This window comes from Lampetra planeri, chromosome 20 (assembly GCF_965212315.1).
Source record: "Lampetra planeri chromosome 20, kcLamPlan1.2.h2, whole genome shotgun sequence".
In the NCBI taxonomy this organism is placed as follows: Eukaryota; Metazoa; Chordata; class Hyperoartia; order Petromyzontiformes; family Petromyzontidae; genus Lampetra; species Lampetra planeri.
Genome location: NC_136126.1, coordinates 7,819,628 through 7,834,946, shown reverse-complemented (window position 1 = coordinate 7,834,946; position 15,319 = coordinate 7,819,628). Strand labels below are relative to the sequence as shown.

Sequence of the window (15,319 nt, the reverse complement as noted above, 5' to 3'; positions counted from 1 at the left end):
ACGTTGCCAATGAAAGAATTATCCTCATTTACTTCCTGCACTCCGTCCTCTGCTTCACGGCTAATTCCCATGCCCATTCCCTCCACACAGCACATAGCACACCACTCGCAACACAAAACCTCAATTCCTCTGCCTTAGCAACATCACTAGGACTGTATTTCCCAAAAAGTATGCCCAGAACCATGAATTGTTGTTAACAGATGTGAGCGTGGTGTTTCTTTTTATTATTCTCTCTTTGGATGGCTGTGGCTGTTAACATGATTATACCCTCCCTTTATAGATGTGATATTGTTTTGCAAGAATTTTAGTTGCACTTTGATTGGAAATAGACCTGCCCTAATTTATGACATGAACACTGTGACTCATTCTAGGTTAATGTATCTGTGTGCATTTCGGTTCATATCGGCTCAACATCAACATTTCTAGGCAGGCGTTTACCTTCACAATTCGGCTTATTGTGTATGGCCAGGTGTTTTAAACACAAAACCCACAAACCATTCCCACTGGCGAGATCTGTGGCTTGGAACACCAGAGGCCAGTCACATGACTGCCAATAAAACGGTTGCCCAAGCCATCCTAACCAGTTTAATGTAATTTTTAAATCAAAGGTAAGTAAAAGTGGACTTGGCTGATAAACTAATGTTTGGCCAACAAGGCAACGTGCAGTGATAGCTCGCCAACTCAAATGATCCGTATATATCCGTAAACCCAACAGGGTACTCCTGTGAATGTCTAGCGAATAAAAGCCAAGGCAGCATTCGCGCTGACGGAAGGTTGGAAAGAACGAGCAGAGTGGGGCACACGCCCTTTCGTGGGTTGCGTAAATATGAGCTTGCATAGTTTGTGGTGGGTGAGGAAGCATTCCGCAATAGATTTAATCAGAGGGTTGAACAGGTCTCAAGCTTATATGATGGTGAGAGTCCAGTGTTGCAATACGTCAAAAACACGCAACAAGACTCACATGAGAATCAGTTATCGATGTTTGTGACAATTCGCTTTTTAACTTTAAAGAGTTCCTTCATGGAGACGAGACTTTAACTAGCATTCTAAAATTTGGTTGATAAAATTTTTTAAGTTTCTAAATATATGTATTTGTCTAATTTCATTTGTTTTTCTCGGTCATGTGAAACTGAAGTCTAACATTTTAAATGAACCATTTGGCGGAAAACAATTCATCATAGTTCAACTGTAATATGACGGCACCAAGAAATGTAATTCCAGATGAGCACATTTTAAAATCCTTTATATTAAGTTCACTTGCTTGCTTAGGACCGTGCAAATCTTTCGGTCGTTTTTTAACCCACTTTCCGTGATCCAATTGAGCTGACATTTTGCACACAGACTCGTTGTGCGTGACAATACATTTTCGTGAAAACAAATTTCCACAATTTTACACTGTTTAGGGGAAAAAAAATATTTAATTACCAATTGCTTAATGGTGGCAGACAATCATCTGACCCATAGGTGGCAGCCATCTCAAGCCAGAGGACGAGAGGACTCTAGCCGCCCCGATGCCACGCATATAAAGGATTTATAGTGAAAAACTTTGTTTTTACGGGTTAATTTTTAGAGTATGGGAAGCAAATGCCCCACTTGTGAGGTGCAACGATTCAGTGGGCCTTTTCCCATTTCATTATCGTCACTCACTGCTCTAAAAATTAGGTTTGTAATTTTCACATTAGAGAAATTTAGCAGCTCGTGAAATTTGACACGCCCTTTATTTTATTCGCATTCATCCTCTCCAATGGACTTGACGTTTTATTGATCGATGGCTTAATGGTTGCACTGAGCTCAGGTGTGAGTCACAGATTACTTTTTTTTTTCTTACAAGGCGCTTCAGGTCTATGCTGGAGGTGGGGCACAGCAGAGCAGAGTGTAGGGCAGGCTGTGTGGTGGATGACAAAGTGCGCTCTTCATATGGAGAGAATGGATCTGGCAGAGCCCTTATAGTCCTGCAGCTGTATGTAGATAGATCTAGCAGGTCTGCAGAGGGCTATAAATGCCACCCATTCATGAATGCCTCATGTGTGATACATCAGTGTAATATACATAGCTACTCCTTCGAGCTGTTTTGGAGCTCACTTGTCTTTGCCTGGCTGTTTGCTTGCAACAGGTCTACAAACTGTAAAGGGAGGGGGTCATCTTATATACATTCTTACTTAAAGCTGGAGGAAGCTCTCTTTTCATACTGGATTGACCGGGTTTTTGTGGAGATTGCTCACGGCAGGATATGCCCAGGACAGTTCAAAATGTGAATTGCTTGGAAGACTATCAATCATGCATTTAAGTGTATGGGTCACACCCATCTTTGAGAAGCCACAAAGGCAATAGCAGAAAATCGTGTTGTACTTTTCTTGAAAGACAGGGGTTACTGACAATGTTGCTCATAAAATAGGGTGAACCGATTTATGAAGAGATAGATTGACTAGATAGCATGTTGCAAGAATTACAAGAGACTCAAACAACACCAAGGCACTTGAATATTCTAACATGTGACATACGATTAATGCTTTATTCCTTTCTCTTGTTTGGTGTAGTGGCAGTATATGCTGTTGCTTGCCACTGACCTTCCCCTGGGTGGGATTGTGGTCTGTAGGCTTTCTCAGGCTAAATCCCATCTTTCTCTAATTCCATTGCCACCCCTTGTTGGGTATTCTCCCTGGAATTTTCTTTTCGCTTTGCTGAGCAGTGGAGCCTCTGCGATCCTTTCATTTGGCATTCTGCTGACATGCTCAGACCATTTAAAATAGTTAGGTCATCCCGAGTGCTCTGGTGATGGCTTTTTAATATTGCCAATTGTTCAACATCTGACTGAATTGTCACCTTACTTTTTCAGTACAATTTAATGGTGGCTGGCAGGCCTGGAGGTCAACACACTCACCATTGGGCCATTTTGCCTGTAGTCATTACGTTCAGCTTCTGCAAGTGCCTGCTCAATAGCACAAGGCTTTGTCAAAGTACACTGTGTCCTTTACATTGAATGTAAACAAATTGAGTGATATGATTCTCAGGAGAAATCTCAGAATTTAAAATGGCCCGCAATTTGACACTATATTTCTGCGTGTATTTTTCTAGATATAAAGTGTCCCTGTAAAAAATATTCATTTATCTCATTAGTTTGTCAATTAGTTAATTGATAAGGTTCAGCAGAAGCAGCCACTAACTGTTTGCTAAGCATAAGTGTGATAAAGTGCCACTGCATGCAGGCACAAATTGGTTGTCAAAAGCCACCATAGCTTAGGTAGACCAACCTTCAAACAATCCATTCATGAATCAATTTTCCTTACAGCGGCTCAATAAAGTACAACTATCGCTTGCGTTACTGGCCGGTTCTGTCGTTTGAGCTAGCAGCCTCCGTTTGAGGCATGTGCCTGGCGTTTGGAAGGGATGAACACAAGAGTCTGGAGTAACCGCCGTACCGGCGAGAGGTTAACTTGTGTGCGTGCGTGCGTGCGGCAGCGGCACGGGTGGAGGAGTTCGTGTACGAGAAGCTGGAGAAGAAGGGGCCTGCCCGACAACGCACGGTGGAGCTGCTGGGCCAGTACATGACCGATGCTGGCAATGACTTTGGTGCAGGAACCCCCTATGGTGAGGCCAACATACACAGCCACTTGCTCATGCATGCCTAAATAAGCTGTGTATGTAGCAGCCAGAAAGCCTAGCGGTCACTGCCGATTCCACAAAGTCCACACCTAAATTCCTACAACCGCTGATAATGGTAATACTGTAACGTCAAGTATTTCTGCAGGAAAGACTCACGAGGCCTCGAGACTTTATCTTTTTTCACAAGTCAGTAAAAAATATGATTAAATCCTTTTTTTTTTTTTAACGCTGAATGGATATGTATGTTTTCTCACCACAATGAAACAAAACCTGTTATGCTGTCCCATTTGTAAGGTGGCAGCTTGTGTAAGCTGATTGTGACCATGGCAAAGTCAGCTTTCAGCCCAGGCACACTGCCATTGTTCACTAGGCCAGCAAAAAAAATAGGAACCAAAATAGTTATGAAATTAAACTACGAAAAGTAAAGTGTAAGGAAGCTCACATATGGACAAGAGGCATTCACACGCAAAGAAAATCCGCATATACCCTCAGTAATTTAAATTATCGTACTTTGGAACAAATATCATCACATTAAAAAGGTACTTTGGGTTTAAGCAGAGTAAATATTTGAATGTGAAATCACACGGGAATACATTGGGCTGCTTCTGTATCTGTATAGTGTTCACTGCTGAGTGTGATTGCACTCCTTCCTCTGGCATAGGGCCCAACCGACACCCCAGTGTGATGCTGTGGGGACACGTTTGCTGCATGAGGTAGCGTGTTTACGATGTTAATATGCCGTCCTGTCTCCTCGGTGGATATGAAATAGCCCGTGGCACGCATCCATAAAGAACAAAAATGTTGGTTGACCCTAGTGTCTGGGCTAACATCCCACAATAGGGCAATAAGATGTCTAATGTGGCCAAATTGCCAATACCTTTTGAGTTTCTAAAAGCAGGTCTTCGCCCTGAAGATTGTAGGCCCCCATGCATTGAGACACATCCATGACCGGTTGTAGGAATAACATTTTCAAAATGTGGCAAATAGACAAGGGAGTAGACAGGAGTGGAGTATTAAAATACAACCTACAGTACTACAGTAGAGGATGTTTTACTTGTTTGTGTGAATATAAACCTGTTATCATATGATTTTGTTTGGCAATCTGAACTGTGCTGTCACATCAAGGTACCGCAAGCTGTAGGAATTTACAAAGGGAAAGGAATGCAGATGTAGACACGAATAATTTCTATTCCTTTTTTTTTCTCAAATAACCGAGTGCAATATTTTTTTAGGGAATACGCCAGCTGTGAGACGAGGGACTTTTAATAATCCTAGCAAGCCTCCAATAAACCCATATTCACAGAATCAGAACAAGGGGCGGCAACAAGGTGAACCTTGCGTACGACTTGACTGTCAGGGTGGGAACTGGGTAAATAATACGGTGCTCAGAGACCATTTATGGACCAGTCACGCTGCCTGCGCGTGCAACATTTGCAATTTTAGGTTGTCAGCACGGCACGCATGAAACGGTAAACATCGAAGTGGGTTGAGATCTATAGTGGGCTGTAACACACTGCCAGCTCACCGCTTTTCACGTATTTCTGTAATATTGTTTTGTCCCCCATTTGGGGGATATAGTTATTACTGATATTGATGTTTTTTTTCATGGTATTTTATGAGATATTGGAACAGAGGCAGTGGCAGATTACAAGCATATCACTTTGACATGTCATTCTTGTCTAAATTTATAAATAAATAAAATGAATATAAATTGCCGTGAATCTTTTGGCATTCAATAAAACTAGATAGTTGACCTGCCGCCTAAATATTATTTCTCCCGCTTCACATGTATGTATTTTTTGCTTTTGATTTCGACTGGTGAATGTCTTGGTTTCACTTTATTCAGTGTGTGAGCAAGGCTTATGTGATGAATAAGGTTCCACCATTACCCTCCGTCCAGATAGTCTAGTTTCTAGAATACCCAAGGCTAGTACATTTACCAGCCAGCCATCCATCTCGACGAAACATAGCTTTTTATCATGGGCAGTCTATAGAACTTGCTCTGAGCAGCATTTCATCACAGGGGCCCCATCGGCCAAAACTGAGCAACGTTTTATCTTTTGAGACCCATAGGCTAACATTTCACAGCTTTTTATCACTGAAGCCCATAGGCCAGCATTGAACAGCATTTTATTATTGAAGCCCCATAGGCTCACAGTGAGCAGAATTATATCAATGCAGCCCTTTCTGGGCAGCAGTGAGTAGCATTTGTTTTTGCATTATATAAATATTGTTAGATTCAAGAACTTTGATGGGGTTTTTTGCGTCGAATACCATTTTTTTACCTAATGATTGGATTGTGAGATCTTATTTCTAAATAGAGACTGAAAATAGGTTTTTTCCCTTTTTTTCTGGCAACAAATCAGTTGTGTTAAGATGTTAAAACACCAAACTAAATCCTTTTACGAGGAATCATGTCTGCATTAAACCTATTATATTTTGGTACTGGCAAAGGAGGTCCCATAAATAGAGACTGACTAACAAATACAATAAATAATGATATGCACACAATATATTCATGTGTGATGAAGCATTCACACAGGTTTGAATATTCTGTTGTAAGTCCAGCGACCTGAATTCATACAGCGGCGGATTGACAAATGGCCGTATATTAGTTCAATTAAATACAAATACATACAGCCCGTGTTTGTATTCTACACACACATACATACTTAATAATTTACATTCCTTTCTTAGTTCAGTGTTTGATGAAGGCCTGCCCAAACCATGTCAGTCGTGACTATTGTTTAACCATAATTCACCATGATTGTCAGTGCTCGTTGGTTACTGGTTGGGGGCAGACAGGACTGGTTCACTTGTCACTGATGTTAGCCATAGCCAGGAATCAAACTCAGGTCACCGGGTTGATAGTGCAACGCACGAATCACTTCGCCACTGCAAGTACAACCCGTTTGCTATTCCACTGCTAGATGATGGGGGGGAGGGGACTCTCCATGCCTTGTATACCTTGAGGGATACTTGACCCCAGTTTACCCACTGGGTCAGTGTGGAGCAGTGAAGGTGGCGGTGGGGGGGGAGTGCAGAACAACAATAGACTTTGCTGCACTGCCCTCCACTACCCACAATGCCTACTGCGCCTGTCTTGTGTCAACGGCGTTCGTCCTTCTAAGCACACCGTGCACGTTCTGCCCTGCTCGGTGTCTGAGGTATGATGGATATCCGGCACATTTCAGGTGATTTGGTCACAGGCCGTAACTATAGAGAGCGGTGTAATTCTTCGCGCCATTTGCACAAACACGCACCCAGTGCTTGGTGTTACCGATCTGCCCATTGTGTATGGCCTGGGAGTGGAAGTCCTCCGTGTGTCTCCCCTGTGCTCGCAGGCGGAGCCCTCATCAAGGTCGGCGAGTCGCAGAAGCTGTTGGGCCTGGCCGAGAAGGAGTTTGTCCAAGCGTCCACCATCAACTTCCTCACCCCTCTGCGCAACTTCCTGGAGGGTGACTACAAGGCAATGGCAGTGAGTGTCACTCATGGTTGTTGCTCGTCCCTTGAACGTTTATATTATTTAGATTATTTGGCTAATATAAATTCCCACATGATTGGCTATCTAGTTGAGCGATCATTTGTGGCCAGGTCGCTTCTGAAAAATAAGCTAATAGCTCAGTGGCCTTTACCTGATAAAATAAAATTGGTTTATTAGCGATTTGTTTACCCTTCCTATACTTTGCACTCCTATCGTGTTTTTGTATTTTTGTTGTAACGTTCTGATCGGATTCCTTCACTGGGCCATACCCATGGCTGGGGAGGCCAACCAAAGCCTCCTGGTGTGGCTCAGTATGGCTTAACCTAGACCAGAGGTCGCAAACGGGTTTTGATTCCTTACCCGTACCCGGCCGCACCAGGGTCGCAAACGGGTACCCGTACCCGTACCCGGCCGTACCCATACCCTACCCGTACCCGGCCGGGTACGGGTAGGGTACGGGTATCGGGTACCCGATTGCGACCTCTGGGATGAAGCCATGTTGCAGGCGCGGGTGGGTTGATTCTAGGAACTTGAATTGTGAGAAGAGACAAGACGTTGGGAAATTAATGACAAACGGTTACTCACCAGTGACTCACGGTCTACCCGTACCCGTACCCGGCCGCACCAGGGTCGCAAATGGGTACCCGTACCCGTACCCGGCTGGGTACGGGTAGCCGTGTATCGGGTAGGGTACGGGTATCGGGTACCCGGTTGCGACCTCTGACCTAGACCCTATACCCCAACTATTGTCTGGATTCAAGTTCCAATTTCTTAATCCAACTTTCGTTTGTGCTGTACTGTTTCCAGCTGTGCATCATTTATATCCAACAAAATCTCAATGTAGGTCATCGATCTGGCAGTGGTTAGAGTGTGTGTTGTTTTCGAAGGACATAATTCTTAACACCACAGTACCAAAATCTTTTTTTTTTGTTCTAAAATATCACACTTTAGAGCTTACATTGTTTGTCTGGGAAAAAAAAGTATATGCCATTTTGAAATTTTGGAATTAAAATAAACTAAATCACATGCTGTGGGTGCTGTGAATTGAGCGACATCTGTGCCGTTACTTAATGAGAAACCAGGGGATGGTGGGGGGTGTGAACTTGTGAGAAAATATTTCTGCGTGTTACTTGCGTGCCATGCGCGTGACAGAAAGAGCGCAAGTTACTCCAGCACAAACGCTTGGATCTGGACGCATCGAAAACAAGGCTGAGGAAAGCCAAGGCTGCTGAGGCGAGAGCCAGCGTAAGTAATTTGCTAACAACGCACCACCAGCAGCATGCCTCGTGATGCGCGCCGCATCGTGTTCCAAACACATTCTCTCCGTGTCTGGAATCTGCTCAACTATAAACATGTGCCCCATGTTTACCAGTTTTTGCTGTTTGATTGTGTGGATTCCGTCAGCCTGCTGGTGTTTTTTTGTTTTTTGTTGACCTTTTACATTCTTCCTGGAACCATCCAGCAAATTGCACAACATCCTGTACTTTGTACAGCTGTCACTTTATCCAGTTGTGCGTCCATACCAGTTGTGGCACTGTGGGTTATTCGTTATTAATGACTCGTATACAATTCGACTATACATATGTACATTGTATATATATAAAGGGGACGTATAATGTATTTTGAGAACACAGTCACTAGTTCACAATTTAAGTATATTAGCAGCTGGATATAAGCATATATGTCGTGGGAGCAAGCTCAGCTGTGCTTAGATTAGAAGTAGTGTGGTTGTATCAGAATTTCCCCCTTTACCTTCTCTCTACCAAAGTAATGTGTTGCGTATAATATAACTGTGCTTATCGAAGGTGTGCTTATATACCAGCTTCTTTGGTAATAAGTTTGGATATTATGTTTCGACTGTTAGTTTTTTGTTAGATGTGTTTTCGAGGAGCAAACCTCATATTTATGTAATTTAAAAAATTAAGTATCGGCTCAAAGGTTTTGAAATTTACTTGAAGGACATTGAGCGAGGGTCAGAGGAAAGCACCCTTGTTGAATGATTGCACATCTTGTATAGAGTAGGCATAGAGCCGGTCAAGCTCCAGTGTTTTATCATCACGTGAATAACAGAATTGTACTGGTGACATCGGTATTCTTTTCCAGCATATTTGAATTGTTTACAAAAACCCATGTGATCGTAAAATAATTAGGTGTCGTAGGCTACAAGCCTATCCCCATTTCGCCGTTCGATTTTAAATGCAAATGCACTGGGCCAATGGCATTTGCCAAGTCTCTATTAAATTAGAAATTAAATTGATGTACATTCATCACCACAGGTCTTGCCATATACGTATGGCAAATCGCCCGAAGATGCTGGATGTAATTTCCAGCGAAACGTCGTACTCAAATTCTAAATGTTGTGGATTCGCTCTTCAAGAAGTAACTAATTGGCGTTTTGTTAACGTGACACATTTTTTACTGATTGGCCGTGTCAGGTGGTGGAGGGTTGCGACACTATGGACGTATGATCCTCACATGCTTAATTCATCCCTGGGCTGCAGGATGAGCCAGACATTCGAGAGACTAGGCCTCGCAATGTTGTGTTCTGGGCCAGTATGGCAGGGGTAAGAATCTTATCAAACATTACATTCGCTCTATGTTGTTTCTGCTTGCTAACAAAATATCATTAATTGTGGCTTTTTGGGACAGGTCACTAAAAATGCTGTAACGCTCTGCAAATGAGTTGTGCCAATCCCATCCATTCTTTGATTTCTTGGAAAATTATTGGCAGCAATCCGGCTGTCGACTCCGTTACACATTAAAAAAAAATGTTTTACAAAATGTGCAGATGGTGCATTTAATTAGAATCAATGTAGAAATTGAGCTGGGCATATGCCTGCAATTCGGTGCCATAGGGCAAAAGGTTTATGCATCCTGCAGATTTGTGTCTTAACGCCACTGGGTTGCAAAATGGGCAGGAGATGGAATTACCAAAAGTGGGTGAATGAAACCCATGTGTGGATCTTTAAGTGTTATCACCTCGAATGCACAAGCTTTCTCCAGTTACTCCGGTTTATTTTCCACATCCAAAACACGCCTCTAAAAGGAACTCCGCCAAACATTCCAATGTAATAGCTTCCTGAAACACGTCTTGACACTGGGTGAGGTTTGGCTGGGATGTAAAAAATATATACTTTATTATGAATCTGTGGTCAATAATTAACTATTGGCAATGGAATGGAAAATGTTTCATCAGAGCCCACTTCACCAGGTAGTTGCTTTAAAATCAGCAAACTCTCGTTGGAGTGCTGAACCAATGCACTATAGGATGGTTTGCATACTAATCAGCCAATAAACGTTTTCCATGCAGTGATACGCCACTTGAAAAGCACAACATGGAGTTATATGGCCTCCCCTAAATAGTCACAAGATGATAAATTATCAGCTCAGATTTCAGAAAATACCATTACAAACGTTGGAAAATTGTATAACCTTTCTTAAATTCTTTCATTAGTGTGAATTACTGTATACGGCTTAAAGGTTTTTAATTGCAGTTGTAAAGTTGACGGTCAAAATTGTGAGAAATGTGGTCAGGATACTACCTCAAATATTCATGAGTTGAAAGTTAAACACTGGTCTACCACACGAACTTTGTTTATTTTCTTAGAAGTCCAATACTTTGGCTATGGAACCGCCAATGTACATGTCGCTTATTAAGTAAAGTAATGTCCCATGCAGCCACACTCAATGATTTTTGTTCCAGCCTTCCTTTATCACCATTGATTGGGTGCTGTTTTCAAATGTCTGATGCTCAAAATTTGAGAAGGAAAATTAACCTCTTGTGTGGGAAATGAAAACTGGTGCAGACATAAAATCAAAACTTTATTTAAGGCAAGCTCTTCTTTTTTTGTTAAATTAGGTGAAGAGCATGTTTTTTTTATTGATGAATCTCTGACATAAAATTCGGAATTGAGTATGACTTTAATGGCATGGCCAAAGTAAACGTAGCAATTTAAAATGTACAGGGTTTTTTTCCCCTTGGTGTTTTTATTCTTATGTCTCCATCACTAATCGCAACCGGGACATGGTGTTTTTTTTGTGTACGTTCTATATTGTACTTGGTTTCACTAACCTGGCAGCGAGAACCTGTGCATTGTTTTCACATGAACATCTCTGTGATGGACATCACATCACGTTTGGCGTGTACACTAAGACAAATGGCCTTAGCTGCGAATATAAAAATTCCTGCATACTGATTTATGAATCATGATTATATGCATACGTTTTCATGTTCAAAGGGAATATTCTTTTTCGACGATTGACCACATTGGGGTGATGCCTTTGGGTGGTCCCAGCAGAAAAGCAATGTCGTATTTTAATATTGGACCTCTAACACAGCTTTAGACACAGACTTGCATAGCTGTAATTGCAGGAAGTACTCATAACTGACTCAATTCCATTTTCCCATTATAATTACTAATATTTATACACACAAGCAGAGTTCACTCAAATACACACTGACGTGCATAGCACGATGGGTGAGTACAGCGCATGCAATTGAACAAGCCAAATACTTTTACATAACATAAGCTATACTCAAAAGAAATGCATAAGGTAGTTAGTTTCAGTACTAAGAGTGTGGCCAGACACTGTAAAATAGTAATGATGTGACAGAATAAATGAATTATCTTTAATAGGGGAAAAAAATATATGAAATGTACCCTTGTAACCATATACATCATAATTACACTTTGCAACCCAGGGATCGATGAAGCTCCCATACAGTTGTTAGGTTCTGCCAGGCTAGGTATTTCATCGACTGCTCGTCAGGATTGGCCAATAAATTGAACATACATTGCCTTAAAAAAAAATCCCTGCACGTCTTTCATTGAACTACACGGATTGCCACTAAAATTGGCATTGTGAGCAATGTGAGCATGTGCTCTTTTTGATGACCCTTTTGGATTAGGGAATATCAGCTCGCTCTTTTGAGTGAATAATGTTAATACCCAGCCTTTCGGAAGGCGTGCTTAATTAACAGTATTTAGAGTTGCGTTGTGTTTTGGTTCTTTATTTAATGGAGTGGGGGGGGGTAGACGTGAGCATTTTTTTTATGTTATATTAAGTTTACCCTACAAGGAAAACTGGTATTTTTATCTCGACGGAAGGTATTTATGTTTTTTCCTCCTGTAGAGGGTGCCACATTCTAGATTCTTCTGCACACTTCGGTACCTTGATGAAAGCGCAATTTATGCCATCACGGCGCTGTTCTATCAAAGGTAAAAACCTTTGAAGAAATATATTTTATGTCCGGGTTGACATTCGTCTGACTCGTAAAAAGGGTTTGCTTTAAGAAATTTGAAATATCACTTCTCGCGTCTACGAACTAATAAAATATTGCAACTCTTCGCTGCATCGGGACTTTTGGAAAGACCTTTATTATATTTCTGCGGTGTTTCTCCGTTTACTTTTCATTCGAGGATCAAAAACTGCTTTAATAGTGTCAGCTTATCATGAAAATGTGACCATGATATAATACCACTGTGTAACCTCTCAGAAAGTTACATTCAATGCATATGAAAATTAAATTAGCATAGTTTAGATTAGTTACTTAAATATATGTTAATGACCTAAGCAATCTTGTATACAACATTTTATTTTCAAAAATCATTCAAAGTATTTTCAAAGGCAGCATTCTGCATGGCTTCATAAAGCACTCAATCAGTTTTGCTCCTGAAAAATATATGTTATGAAAACATTGCATGGAGAGAAAACAAAACCAGCATTGGTAACCATTTAATTTTAATCTCTTTGTCAGATAGTTATTTTGCTAATCGACAGAAATTTTCAGTACGCACAACATGCCTGCAGGCAAGACTGCATTGCCATAGTTGGTTCACTTAGTGGGTGCCCTCAAAAGGGCCAGGGAAGACACTGTTTGCTTGGTTCGCACTCACCACTTCTGCTTCTCTGGGAGGGTGGGGGTGGGGGGTTCTGCCGCAGTGTGGCTTTGCGGATGCACAGAACGGTCTCTGCCAGGTTATGTGGCTCCATGCGTGTTACCCAACTGCCACCGCCGCCCTCGTACTCTGTCTGCGTTCCCCTGTGCCGCCCCCTGCTTTCGGGAGCAGCTCGCAACGGGCACAGAGGAAGGAGATAAAGCCCTGGCGGTAAATGTTGCTCACGCGTGCACTTATAGCATAACAGCAGCAGCAGCAGCTGTGCCCCAACGGAGTGCAGAATGCAGCAGCGGCAGGAAACATGAATCGGAACATCATTAAAAGCATTATATTCAAACGCAGCGTTCTGAATTTTAATATTTGAGTTTAAAATGTTTTAAAAATCTCCAAATTTAAAGCTGTTGGCTGTGATACCCTATTTTTAATAGCAATTAATAACATTGAAACATTTTTCCAGGTGTGAAATCCGTGACACGGCTTGGTTAGATGTGTGTGTTTCACACTCTGAAAACACTTGTAATGCCACTGGTTTTCACACTTGTACGACAATATCTGGACAATAGGTGAAATGTCACGATTGCTGCCGCCCGCTGCCTCCCCCATGCTGTGCTGTTGGGCTGTAGCCACTGCATTGCACTTCTTTCTGGCTCGCTGTCATGCTCCATCCACCACAGTAACCTTGTTATGTTTAGAAGCTTCGATAATTCATCAATTAACTACTCTACACTGTAATTGCGGATGTTCCAAACGCAAAGCAATAATTTACAGGTACAATTAGATGTTCAAATCCTTTATTGGTTTCATAGACTCATATTAATAATACAGTCATAATAATCTTAACCCCTTTTGATTTGATTCAGTTCTGTACGAAGACCTCCCCATGCCGTGTTGGTCATGAGCATACTTTACCATGCTGACTGACCAATGTGGATTGGTTAAGGAGGAGGGGGACCCAGGGCTGCTCCAGACATCGTTCACCGCTGATGTTATCCGTGGCTTGAAATCGTACGCAGAGCAAAGTGGGCGAACCACTGCACTAGCACTGCCCCATATACAGTTACACAGAATAATCCTTATACCTCTTCTTGGTTTCGATTTAAAGCTTTCGTGACTGCAGGGATTCATCTTCTTGGTTCTTTCGGTAAAGTCACGTAGAAGGGAAGTAATAAAATAATAAAAATAAAACATAATAATAAATAATAAAAATAAAACATAATAAAATAATTCTCACGACGTTTCGGCCACAACGCAAGCAGCCGTCCTCAGGTGGAGAACAGGTCTGTCGAGAAGACAGAGTCTGGTCATGAGCATACTTTACCATTATTTTATTATTCCCATTCTACGTGACTTTACCGAAAGAACCAAGAAGATGAATCCCTGCAAGTCACGAAAGCTTTAAATCGAAATCCTTATACCGTTACTTATTTATTATACATTGCTTGAATCCATTTTCAATGTAACTGCGGGAGTACACTGCACCTTTGTGATGGAGGTCGTGAGATGCTTAACAACAGTGGTGAGGAATGTCATGTCGTGAACGAGCAGGCTGTGTGTACAGCCCTTAGCCATGCTTCTTCAGTCGAAGCCTTAAGGAGAAGTCCGAAATTCCTTTTGCGCTGTACTTGTTGTTCTTTATCCTTTTCAACCCTGTTCTTTCCTCTGTGCCCCGCTCAAGATGTGGACAAAGGAGGTCTCCAAAGTAAGTGGGAATGTATCTCGTGAAAAATTTAAATTTGAGGTGTAACGATTCACCCCCCCCCTCCCCCAATGCCGACCCCCCGATGATGCAGTGTTGAAATTGATGTAACGATTCGATTCAAGGAGAAATTATTGTATTTGATGTTAATTTTAACAGTCAATAGTGGCTGCAGAAGTCATATGAGCCCATTAAATGTGACATTTGTAGATTGATATTTACAATTTGCTCGCATACATGCTTCGATGCCTGTATTGTGTTGTAAGAGAATTATCTTTAATCGATTAATCATTGCATCATTACACCCATACCGTCACGACAGCAATATTAAATGGCACATTCGCACCCAGCTTGTCTCTAATAAATATTCATGACCCGTGCCTAACAATGTATTTTTCTTCTCGTAATTATTGTTGCTTATTATACAATTTGTGATTCACAGTTTTTTTTGTCTGTGCTAACAATAACTACATGATTCATGGGCATGATTACATTTTTCTGATAATTCAATATTTTTTTTAGAAATTACTGAGTTTCAGACAGTTGTTTCCAGTGATATTTCAGTTATACAAAAATACGATGTTCATAATCACATTTTAAAAACACAATAGAATCCTTTAAAGCCCAGGAATCATC

At 41.5% G+C, this 15,319-nt stretch overlaps 1 protein-coding gene across 5 annotated transcripts in view; it reads left to right on the top strand.

Annotated features, from left to right (window-relative positions):
• Positions 1–15,319, top strand: part of LOC144724386 (endophilin-B1-like) — a 53,345-nt gene that overhangs the window by 10,865 nt on the left and 27,161 nt on the right. The window contains exons 3-8 of one of the 5 annotated variants that reach the window (XM_078603471.1): positions 3,460–3,588; positions 6,948–7,081; positions 8,240–8,332; positions 9,589–9,651; positions 13,159–13,197; positions 14,663–14,686. In XM_078603471.1, the coding sequence (XP_078459597.1) occupies positions 3,460–3,588; positions 6,948–7,081; positions 8,240–8,332; positions 9,589–9,651; positions 13,159–13,197; positions 14,663–14,686 (482 nt within the window). The remainder of the gene's footprint in view (positions 1–3,459; positions 3,589–6,947; positions 7,082–8,239; positions 8,333–9,588; positions 9,652–13,158; positions 13,198–14,662; positions 14,687–15,319) is intronic. The other 4 variants (XM_078603473.1, XM_078603472.1, XM_078603475.1 and 1 more) reach the window with 4 other exon arrangements.